The 12,859-nt window shown below is 45.2% G+C and overlaps 1 protein-coding gene across 1 annotated transcript in view; it reads left to right on the top strand.

The window, feature by feature from the left end:
* The window catches only part of LOC143982658 (cytochrome P450 2A5-like), a 37,285-nt gene extending 26,280 nt beyond the window's left edge, over window positions 1-11,005 (top strand). The window contains exons 8-9 of the mRNA XM_077481563.1: window positions 560-701; window positions 10,314-11,005. Of these exons, the coding sequence (XP_077337689.1) occupies window positions 560-701; window positions 10,314-10,495 (324 nt within the window). The 3' untranslated portion in view covers window positions 10,496-11,005. The remainder of the gene's footprint in view (window positions 1-559; window positions 702-10,313) is intronic.
* The last annotated feature ends 1,854 nt before the right edge of the window (window positions 11,006-12,859 follow it).

The raw sequence follows: 12,859 nt of genomic DNA on the forward strand, positions 1-12,859 counted from the left end.
TTTTTTTTTCTAAATTGTCGCTTTTTTTGTCTATAGCACAAAAATTTAAAACCGCAGGGATGATCAAATACCATCAAAGGAAAGCTCTATTTGTGGGGAAAAAAGGACGTTAATTTTGTTTGGGTACTGTGTTGCACGTGCGCTCAATTTTTTTAGTTAAAGTGACGCAGTGCCGTATCACAAAAAATGGCCTGGTCATTGAGCAGCCAAATCTTCCGGGGCTGAAGTGGTTAAAGACCAAACCTTTTTCTGACACTTGTTGCTTACAAGTTAAAATCAGTATTTTTTGCTAGAAAATTACTTAGAATGCCCAAACATTATATATATTTTTAGCCTAGACCCTAGAGAATAAAATGGCGATCGGTGCAATATTTTATGTCACACGGTATTTGCACAGTAGTCTTTCAAACACAATTTTCTAATTTTTTCCATAATTGTGCAGCTCTAGAAGAAAATTTAATAAATAGGTCAAATTAAATGATTTATGTGCTAGGTTGTTACTATTGATATTGATGAGTTTCATTATTGATATCAGTGTTTTTAACTTCTTACATTTTAGGGTACAACAGTCTCCCCATTGATTTCTTCTGTGCTAAAGGACCCAAAATATTTTAGGCACCCAGAAAAGTTTGATCCTGGACACTTCCTGGATGAAGATGGACATTTCAGGAACAATGAGGCCTTCATACCATTCTCTATAGGTAAAATAACAAACCATTTATTTGATATTACATTTGTCCATACTCCTGTTAACAGACCATGTAAGGTAGAAACGCTGCATAGGGCTTCATAGTCACTGTGAGGTCTACTGTACCCATTCTCCAACCACTTGCTTTATTATTTTCAAAAATGTATTCTGCACCATTTCTGTGACATTTAAAGTGAATTTGTGGCCAGGCTATGGACATGTAACTATTAGTGCACTCTTAAAAGGCAGCAAGCAAGCTTTAAAACAAGCCTTTGTTGACCTCTGTAGCTATAGACACTGTAGAACAATTCATTCTCAAAGTTCATAAGGGAATTGAAATAATTCTCCCAGCAGCTCAGCTCATACAAAATTCACTGTTATGCACATACCATAATAACACCCTCTCGTACCTCTCTGTTAGTAAAGCTGTCCGACACTGCGATGGGTCAGTACTAAATCATTAGGAATGGGAGGGCATAAGTCATAACTGAAGAATATGGACTGTGGTCACAATTTTTACATCAGGGTACCCTAATTTGGGGTTTGTGCAGAAGCTCATAACTTCGATGCAAGGTTCCGAAGAAGACCGATATACAGTACATTGTAATTGGCCTTGTCAGGATGAGAGGTTATAACATTTTAATCCTCTACTACAACTCTGTTTATAATGACATGTTGTTGGTCCATACATAAATAAAGCATAGGTCTGGGCAAGTTCCGGTTTATAAAGCTTTCTGAATTGCAGCAATCACTGGCTGCCTATTGTGGCATGTGGATGCCACATAACTAGGGATGAGCTTCGAGTTCGAGTCCAACTCATGTTTAACTCGAACATTGCCTGTTCGGCGAACAGTGAACAATTTGGGGTGTTCGTGGCCAATTCGAAAAGCCACAGAACACCCTGTACAAGTCTATGGGAGAAATCTAAAGTGCTAATTTTAAAGGCTAATATGCAAGTTACTGTCCTAAAAAGTGTTTAGGGACCTGGGTCCTGCCCCAGGGGACATGTATCAATGCAAAAAAAAGTTTTAAAAACAGCCGTTTTTTCGGGAGCAGTGATTTTAATAATACTTAAAGTGGTGTTGCCACCAAAAAATAAAAATTTGCTTAAAATTCTTTAAAAAAAAAAAAAAAAAATAATTGGCCAAAAATTTTTTTTTTACTCACCTCTAAATACCCTTTGCTAGGGGGTCCCTCGTAGTCTGCCTTCTTCCTTGCCCGGGCTGGTGACATCACTCCCCCTCATGCCACACATTCACCTGGGACCTGTCACGTGTCCCAGGCGACTGTATGGCGTATCACGGCGCCCTGCGCCGCTCATGCATGCGCAGTTGGTGCCCGGCTGTGAAGCCACAGCCGGGTGCCCACAGTATGCATAACGGCGCCGCGAGCGTAACAAGGGGGGGCTTCGTTCCCCCGCATCGCTGGACCCTGGGACAGGTAAGTGTCCGATTATTAAAAGTCAGCAGCTGCAGTATTTGTAGCTGCTGACTTTAAATTTTTTTGGGGGGGATACCCCACTTTAAAGTGAAACAATAAAAGTGTAATATTCCTTTAAATTTCATACCTGGGGGGTGTCTATAGTATGCCTGTGAAGGGGCGCATGTTTCCCGTGCTTAGAACTGTCCCTGCACAAAGTGTAATTTCTGCAGGAAAAAAAGTAATTTAAAATCACTCGTGGCTATAATCAATTGTCGCCTCCCGTAATACAGAGAACACTCATTGAAAGTCATTGATAAAAAAAAAGCATGGGGTTCCCCCAAATTCAATTACTAGGTCCTTCAGGTCTGGTATGGATATTAAGGGGAACCCCTCATCAAATTTAAAAAAAAAATTACGTGGGGTTCCCCCTAAATATCCATACCAGACCCTTCAGGTCTGGTATGGATATTAAGAGGAACCCCGTGTCAAATTAAAAAAAATTAAGAAACGTCAGGCTGCCAGGATCCCGCAGTGTCTCCGACAGTGGAGACAGAGGAAGGATGGATGGACTGCGCTGCGCTGGACTGGAGAGAGAGATCACCGTTCACTGGATCAGATCAGCCATCGCTGGACCCCGGAGAGATAATCCTCCATCGCTGGATGCAAGAGTGGATTGCCACCGCTGGAATCTTTTTTATTTTTAATAAAGGACTTCTTCAAAAGTGTGTTTGTCTTATTTAACTATTTTTTCACTTTCTTTGTGAAATGGTAGGGGTACATTTGTACCCCTTACCATTTCAAACAGGGGGCAGGATCTGGGGTCCCCTTGTTAAAGGGGCTTCCAGATTCTGATAAGCCCCCGCCCGCAGACCCCCGCAACCACCAGCCAGGGTTGTGGGGATGAGACCCTTGTCCCCATCAACATGGGGACATGGTGCTTTGGGGGGGACCCCAAAGTATCCTCCCAATGTTAAGGGTATGTGGCCTGGTATAGTTCAGGAGGGGGGGTGCTCTCTCATCCCCCCTCTTTTCCTGCGGCCTGCCAGGTTGCGTGCTCGGATAAAGGGTCTGGTATGGATTTTTAGGGGGAACCCCACGTCAATTTTTTTTTAAATTTGACGTGGGCCTGGTAATTGAATTTGGGGGAACCCCACGCTTTTTTTTTATCAATGACTTTCAATGAGTGTTCCCTGTATTACAGGAGCCGAAAATTCATTATAGCCGCAAGTGATTTTAAATGACTTTTTTTCCTGCAGTAATTACACTTTGTGCAGGGACAGTTCTAAGCAAGGGAAAAATGCGCCCCTTCACAGGCATACTATAGACACCCCCCAGGTACGAAAATTTAAAGGAATATTACAATTTTATTGTTTCACTTTAATCATTATTAAAATCACTGCTCCCGAAAAAAGTGCAGTTTTTAAAACTTTTTTTTTGCATTGATACATGTCCCCTGGGGCAGGACCCAGGTCCCCAAACACTTTTTAGGACAGTAACTTGCATATTAGCCTTTAAAATTAGCACTTTCGATTTTGAACGTTCGACTCCCATAGACTTTAATAGGGTTCTAAAGTTCACAAGTTTAGGTCTGTTCGCAGGGTCTGGTGCGAACTGAACCGGGGGGTGTTCGGCTCATCCTTACAAATGACAGTGTTTTTAAAATCCAGTCTTCAAGTACCCCAAGAAGGTAATGTTGATAGAGTTTTTCTCATATTAAACATCCTGATCCTAAAATTCCTTCCTGATCCCTCAAGAGGCCATCGGATAATAATGAATAAAGAATCCAGGCTTTACTTAAAACAATCTACCGAGCTGGCCAGAATCACCTCTGGAGGCAGTCTATTCCACATTTTTACAGCTCTTAGCCCTTGTACACACGGTCGGAGATTCAGACGGAATGTGTCTGATCGGACCGTTTTGTTGGATAATCTGACTGTGTATGGTCTCCATCGGACTGTTTCCGTCGGAATATCTGACGGACCAAGTTTTCCAACTTGTCTGTAAAATTTTCCGACAACATGATCCGATCGGACCTTGTCCAATCATGTGTAGAAAATTCCCATCGGACAAAGTGCCACGCATGCTCAGATCAAATTCCTACACCAAAGCTATTGGCTACTAGCCTGAACGTAGTCCCGTCGTAACGAAATAACGTCATCACGTTCTGAACGATCGGATTTTCCGTCAACTTTGTCCAACCGTGTGTATACAACAGTTTCGGACAAAATCCGACGGATTTGGTTGTCGGAATGTCCGACCGTGTGTACAAGGGCTTACAGTGAAGAAGCCTTTCCATGTTTGGAGATTACAGCTCTTTTCCTCCAGACGTAAAGCGTGCCCCCTTGACCTATGTGATGTGCCCAAAACTGAACTGCATATTCCATATGAGGTCTTACTAATGATCTGTACAGGGGCAAAACAAGATCTCTCTCTGCAGTCCATGCCTCTCTTATTACAAGAAAGGACTTTGCAGTTTGGCATTGCATGCTCTTATTAAGCTTATTAGCTACCAGAACACCGAGATCCTCCCTCCACTATGGATTCCTCCAAGTGTACTCCCCCTAGTATGTATGATGCATGCATATTCTTAGCCCCCAAGTGCAAAACTTTACATTTATCAACTTTAAACCTCATTTGCTACTTAGTTACCCAATAAAACAGTGTATTGAGATCAGCTTGTAAGTTGGAGACATCCTGTAAGGACATTATTGCACTGCATAGGTTGGTGTCATCTACAAACACTGAAATGGTTCTTTTAATCTCAAACCCTATATCATTTCTAAAGATGCCCTGCCCTGAACCTTGGGGTACACCACTGATAACCTTAGACCATTCAGAGTAAGAATCATTAACCACTACTCTCTCAATTTGGTCTTTTAGCCAGTTTTCTATCCATGTGCAAACTGATATTTCCAAGCCTGTAGACTTTACCTTATACATGAGCCGTGTGTGCGGAACTGTATCGAACGCTTTGGCAGATTTGTCTGATAACTTCTGTCTTTCATGAATCCATGCTGGCTGTTACTTCGAATAGTTTTTTTCCAGCAAGAATTCATCTATGTGGTCTTTTATTAAACTTTCCAGTATCTTCCCAACTATAGAACATAAACTAGCAGGTCTATAGTTACTTGGTAAAGACTTTGATCCCTTTTTAAATATAGGCACCACATTGGCCCTATTAATGTCAATTGCTACCTTTAATTACTGATACTCTGAGGCTATGGGGTTGATTTACTAATGGTAGTCTGTGCACCCGTAAGTGCACCCACCCACAGTTGCTCTAGATCTGAGGGGACATGCAAGGAAAATTAAAAAAAATGCATTTTTGCTTGCACATGATCAGAGTTTCCCCTCATTTCAGATTTTTACCTCAAATCTAGAGCAAATGCACTTGCAGTGCACTTGGAATGCACTGCTAGTGCACAGCATATTTGCCTTTAGTAAATCAACCCCTATGTATTTATACAAGGCTACTCCATACTGCTGCAGAGAGAACTCTATGAATGGAGTAGAGGCAAGTCACATGACTGATAGGACACATGGCCAGACTTTACTCCCATAATTTCTTCTCTTTTAACTGACATTCATTTTATAAACATTCCACTGGCTTTGAAATTTAAAAACAAGCTGAGCGCTAGGCACATGTAAAGCACATTGCTTTGTTGATGTGTGTGTTTTTTTTTAAGCAGTGATTGCGGATGGAGCCCCATGTATTTATTGCTCATATTTATGTAGTAATGACTTCCTAGGGAGCCACTAAACATATTTGCGTTCTCTTACCTGTCCCATGGTTACCTGCCTTGTATCTGGACCCAACACTCACCAACAAACATCTGAATAGTCCAGTCCCTTTGATCTTCTTATCCTTTATTGCAGTGGTCAAAACCAAAAGGAGGGTTTAAGGATGCTGGATACTCAAAAAAGCTAAATGATGGGAGAACACATTGTAAAGGACTAGCATCAAATGTAGAGCTTGAAGGATGCCGCCACCCGCTGGTTCTTCTTTTTAAGGGCTTTGTTTGCCCATTTTTATTAAAAGAAAGTTCAACAAACAAAGTTAGGTTTCCCTCACAGGGGTTTCAGCATTCCTTTTCATCAACCTAACTACATTCAGCCTAGTTGGCTCTTACTTGCAGCACTGCTGCTCTGGCCTTACACACCAGGCCCTTGCCTGTCTCCTACAGACTGTTTTAGCAACCACCTTTGTGAACACAGATAGCAGCCTCTAGCTGCACTGGCTCCCCCGCGGAGCCCTCCTGACTCCTGGTACTCAGACTTCCTGTATGCTGGGATGGAGCCCAGAACTATGGTCAGGTTACTACTATAAGGCCAGCACACACCTGACCAACCAGTATGCTGGCTGTTCTCAAAATCAGGACCCAGGACTAGGGATTTCCTCCCACCCGGATCTTTCAGAAATCCCTGAGCTCCAGGTTCCAAAGTAGACTTCACAAAACACTGAGGAAATTGAAAGGCCAATTTCCTCTTCGTGTTACATGCTCCCTGGATCCCCCCAACTCATCTGGTAGAGAATTCTGGGTCACATCCTCCTTCTAGACCCTGGCAAGGCAATGCTCTGCCACAACATATATTGAATGAGCAGTATCATTTTTGCTAACATTGTAAAAAAAAAATTCGGGACACTTTTTTGGCAGTAGGCAGAGTCGTGGTATAATTATGGGGCAGGGCATGCGTTTATAGGTGTGGCATAGGAAAAGGTAAAAATGTGTTGCGTGCAGCACACTGCGGTGAAATATGGGCGTGGTTTATGTAAAATAGTGGCTTGCATGGGGCGTGGCTCAAAGGGATGTGGTTAGAGTCTGAGTTGCATGCGGGGTGGAGAGGGAAAGGAGGGGGAGGGGGATGGAGAGGGAAAGGAGGGGGAGGGGGATGGAGAGGGAAAGGAGGGGAGGGGGATGGAGAGGGAAAGGAGGGGGAGGGGGATGGAGAGGGAAAGGAGGGACAGCAGCCCCCCCGATCCTACACCACAATAGCAATACGTGTTTTCCAGAGTTTGACAATCAGCAGATAAAGATACTCCAAATACCTGGTGTTGGCGCTTCAATCATCCCGGCACCATGATTGTTATGGTGTCAGGATGATTGAAGCGCATTATTTCTCTTATTACATTGTAATATGAAATGAAATCATTCAACTCACCGTAATGCAGAATCAGTGGTAGCCATGTGCGCGTCACTAGCCACGTTGCCTGCCACCAGATGCCATCAGGTGTCCCAAGTGGAGTCTGTCCTTACATCAGGTGCCCCATCAGAGGTACCTTCCTCACATCTGTATCCATCAGCGGAGCCCCTCCTTACATCTGGTGCCCCTCTGACATCCACAGTCCGCCCCCCCCCACATCCCCAGACCGCCCCCCTCCCACATCCTGCACAGACCTGCCCCCACATACTCCACAGACCTGCCCCCACATACTCCGCAGACCTGCCCCCACATACTCCACAGACCTGCCCCCACATCTCCATAATGGCCCCCAACATACCACTGGCCCCCAACATACCACTGGCCCCCGACATCCACATACTGGCCCCCACATCCACAGACTGGCCCCCACATCCACAGACTGGCCCCCACATCCACAGACTGGCCCCCCACATCCACAGACTGGCCAGACATCCACAGACTGGCCCCGACATCCACAGACTGGCCCCCACATCCACAGACTGGCTCCCCACATCCACAGACTGGCCCCCACATTCACAGACTGGCCCCCGACATCCACAGACTGGCCCCCGACATCCACAGACTGGCCCCCGACATCCACAGGCTGGCCCCCCACATCCACAGACTGGTCCTCCACATCCACAGACTGGCCCCCACATCCACAGACTGGCCCCCGACATACCACTGGCCCCCACATCCACAGACTGGCCCCCGACATACCACTGGCCCCAACATACATTCACAGACTGGCCCCCGACATCCACATACCATGACTGGCCCCCGACTGGCCTCACCCCGACATCCACAGTGACAGACTGGCCCGACATGCTGCCGTTGCCGCGCGGAGACATTTAACTGTGGTGCCGCCCACTGCACTTTACACTGACACACACTGGCAGCGGGGGTGGGCGGCGCCACAGGTGTAGACCAACTTCTGGTCTTCTTAAAAATTGTCTCCGCCGGCCGCCGACCTCTAGCGACTGGCAGCAAAAAAACGGGAAATTCAATTCACCGTAATGCAGAATCAGTGGTAGCCATGCGCGTGTCACTAGCCACGTTGCCTGCCACCAGATGCCATCAAGTGTCCCAAGCGGAGTCTGTCCTTACATCAGGTGCCCCATCAGAGGTACCTTCCTCACATCTGTGTCCATCAGCGGAGCCCCTCCTTACATCTGGTGCCCCTCTGACAGCCACAGTCCGCCCCCCCCCACATCCCCAGACCGCCCCCCCACATCCTGCACAGACCTGCCCCCACATATTCCACAGACCTGCCCCCACATACTCCGCAGACCTGCCCCCACATACTCCGCAGACCTGCCCCCACATCTCCAGAATGGTCCCCAACATACCACTGGCCCCCAACATACCACAGGCCCCCGACATCCACAGACTGGCCCCCACATCCACAGACTGGCCCCCACATCCACAGACTGGCCCCCCACATCCACAGACTGGCCCCCGACATACCACTGGCCCCGACATACACAGACTAGCCCCCACATCCACAGACTGGCCCCGACATCCACAGACTGGCCCCCACATCCACAGACTGGCCCCCCACATCCACAGACTGGCCCCCGACATCCACAGACTGGCCCCCGACATCCACAGACTGGCCCCCGACATCCACAGGCTGCCCCCCCCACATCCACAGACTGGCCCTCCACATCCACAGACTGGCCCCCACATCCACAGACTGGCCCCCACATCCACAGACTGGCCCCCGACATACCACTGGCCCCCACATACATTCACAGACTGGCCCCCGACATCCACATACCATGACTGGCCCCCGACTGGCCCCCGCCCCGACATCCACAGTGACAGACTGGCCCGACATGCTGCCGTTGCCGCGCGGAGACATTTAACTGTGGTGCCGCCCACTGCACTTTACACTGACACACACTGGCAGCGGGGGTGGGTGGCGCCACAGGTGTAGACCGACTTCTGGTCTTCTTAAAAATTTTCTCCGCCGGCCGCCGACCCCTAGCGGCCGGCAGCAAAAAACTGGAAATTCCCGGGACAAACCGAATTTCCCTAATTTAAACTATAAGATACAGTCAGCATACATGTTGACCAATTTCTAACTATATACATATACAGTAGTTTGTACAATATTTCCTTAGTTACCTCAAGCTAAAATAGGAGGTTATTCCTGGACTATAGTCATGGGCTATGGGACCACTATTTACATTAAACACCCTTTGGGGAGGAGGACAGGCTGAGGGAAAAAAGGGAGATTCTAGGGATGTTGGTGCCTATCCACAGAATCCAATATCACATATATACTGTATAGGACTATAAAAAAAATGTCATGAACATAGGACAGCCAGATGAACCTGTGACCCCCTTGATAGTAGTCACCGTGTTTCCTTTTTCCTGAATCTGACTTCTGTCCCTCTGTAAATAGACAGGCAGATACCTGAGCCTATGGACAAAAAATCCTTCCAAGGTCCAGATGACAGCTTTTCCAAGCTCCTATGTGACCCGCTTTGGCAAGAATATTTTTTTCAGCCCAGCTGCCTTCAGTTATTTAATAATTTCCAGGACACACAGCACATGGATGATTCTGAGGCCAGGGCCAAACAGCATACATACAGGCCTCCTCCCAGGAAGAAGCCCTAGGGAAAAGAGATTTCTGGAAAGGTGCTCCCAAACATTCATCTTCAAGCCGTGCCTCTGAATGTAGCTGCTTAGGGATTGGCTGGGTCAGATAAATATTAAATTTAGGATCAAGATCTGCAAGACAAGAATTCTGACCACTTAGCCATTGTCTGACCTAGGTACAAGTTCTGTTACTGACTAAAGTGAATCTGTAGTGTGAACAGTTGGGCGTGAAAGTTGGAATTCCAAGGCTGCAAATTTGTTCTAGGTGAATGATCCCGTGGAAGTGGAAGTTTCACCTGGATTGCTCTGAATTAAGAATATAATCCTACAAGGTGGTATTGGAGAAGGGTTTAGCTCTCATAAAATGTTCTTGTATAATGGTTATTTGTATAACAGACTATTCTGTTACCCACAGGGAAAAGAACTTGTTTTGGAGAGAGTTTGGCAAGAATGGAGATCTTTATTTTCCTTACCACCCTACTTCAGAAGCTTCAGCTGAAGACAAACAAAGCTCTAGAAGATATTGAAATAACCCCAGAACCTGGAAAAAATGGTGTTATAGTGAGAACATACCAGCTGCAGGTGGAACCACGATGAGGACACCATGGAGAAGATAATGAAAATGGAAACAGCTGAAAGTACTTGAATTATAGGATTATGTGTAAGGCCCCTTTCACACATGCGGACAGTATGTCCATATTTCATACATCCGTTTGTGGATGAAATACGGACATACATGCACTCCTATGGGATAGCGGGTGTCTGCGGATGAACATCTGTAGACACCCGCTATTGTTCGCCTCCGCAATTGTCCGATTCTGCAGACGGAGGAAAATCCTATTTTTCTATCCGTCTGCAGAGCGGATCGGATGAACACGGACAGACGGTGCAGAGACCGCCCTGTCCGCCGCCGGCTCAGCGGGGACAACGGAGCGATCCCCGCTGAGCAAACGGATGTTCACGGGGCGGATCATTACTGATCCGTCCCGTGTAAAAGGGGCCTAACAAGTTTGTTTCATCTTCATTGAATCACTAAATATTTTCATTTTGTGCTGGATTTTTGATGATATATAAAGATATGTAATTAATAAAATATGAATACAAAAATGCACAGAAATTGCTTAATTTCAAAATAAATATAGAAAGAATAAATAAAAGTATTAGTAGAGTACCATAAAAACAACGTTATTGTGTACCATTAAAAATCTATTACACAACATTAAAAATTACTTTCCACATAGAGCTTCAAAACATGCAAAGATTCCGATTACAGATCACATGTGGACTCAACATATTTCGGGAATCTTTCTTCAGGATCACATGTGACAGAAACAATACACTGGACCCATCTAATCTTTAATAGAGTAATATCAGACAGTAGAGTAGACTGGAATTGATAGCATGTGTATGCTGCTCATAGAGGTGCAAATGAGTAAGCCAAGATGAAGACACTGCCTTTCAGGTGGAAAATTCAGGTACATTAAGTAAATAGCCAATGGTCTTGTACACATAATCTTCAAATAAAAGGACCATCTTCCCAATGGGGAACCATCCAGACCAAATGTGAGTAAGTGACCATAAAGACAGCATGGTACTCCAAGTAGTCAAGGCACATATATTCCAAAGAGGGGCTCTTGATAAGTACCGTATCTTAGAAACAAACTCAGTTAACATGGATCCAGCCTTCCGACCCCCACATTACAGCAGTAGCAAAAAAACACCTGTGGAAAAAAGCTAAAAAATATACTTACTATACACCCAGCTTTCATACTAAAGTAGGTGACACCATGATCCCTTCTGCAAGATCTCAGGGAGTATCCCAAATCTCATGAGAAGGCACTTCAGCACACTGCACGATCATCCTTTTCTGATATGTGGGAAACTCTGCATTCTCAGGATCTTGCTTAAATGATCATGATATTACTTACATGTAGACACTACATCATTACTTATCTGTAATGTAGTATTAAACATTTGGAGGTGACCATTGCTGAATAAGAGGACTTTGCATTTGGGTGCAAAGTCTGTACCAAAACATGTTATAGGACCCAAGAGGAATTGCAGCAAGTTAGAAGCCTGCCTGTAGGCCCCTGAATTGAGAGACTGTGGTTTCTGTATTGCCTTCAGCAAAGGCACAATGAGAGATAAATCACTACGGTTTGCTTACATTGGGGGCTTGCATGAGTACACGCAGTGATCATAGCACCAGCTGAGTAAAGATCAGTAATACAGCGATGAATACAGAACCATGAAACAAAAATAGGCCCCTAGGCCAGATGTTTTGTGTTGCCTCTCATCACAGTCATCTGGCTTATCTACGTATCATATTTTCCCTACTGACCTGAGAAAATACGCCCAGTGAATTAAGAGAACATATGAATATATTAGTGTTGTTGCATACAGAAAACTTTCTGTTTTCCTATGTTTGTGTAGAAAGACTGAGGAGCTGGCAGTGACGGCCTCGATTCTCCTGGCTGTCTGTGTCAGTCGCATTGTGTATTTTTTAGTTACAGTGCTGAAATTAGCCTCCTGGACCCTCCATATTGCCCCTGTTGCGCACAATTCTACATATAAACACCACAGAAATGCCCAGGTCTTTGATAAAGGTAAATACTATAGAATATGTAAAGCTGTATTCCAAGCCGTGGAAGCTGTAGCTCCAAAAGACTGTCTTATTGCGTATGTCTATTTTTATTTTTTTTATGCTGATGAAATAATTGATAATCTGAGATTTTGAAGACTTTATTTTTAAACAAAGTGCTTGGTTTGCATTTTATTGTGTTCTACTAGAAACATAGAAACTTTTTTGTATACAGGAGAGAGCATGCATGAGTGCCCCTATAGCAAATCGTCTTGCTATGGTGGGCAGGAGTGCTAATAGGAGACAAAGAAGAGGAGGATAAAGGGTTGCTCTGTGCAAAACTATTGCACAGAGCAGGTAAGCATAACATGTTTTTTTAT

Source organism: Lithobates pipiens, unplaced genomic scaffold (assembly GCF_037356315.1).
Source record: "Lithobates pipiens isolate NorthernLeopardFrog02 unplaced genomic scaffold, aLitPip1_a1.2 Scaffold_1, whole genome shotgun sequence".
In the NCBI taxonomy this organism is placed as follows: domain Eukaryota; kingdom Metazoa; phylum Chordata; class Amphibia; order Anura; family Ranidae; genus Lithobates; species Lithobates pipiens.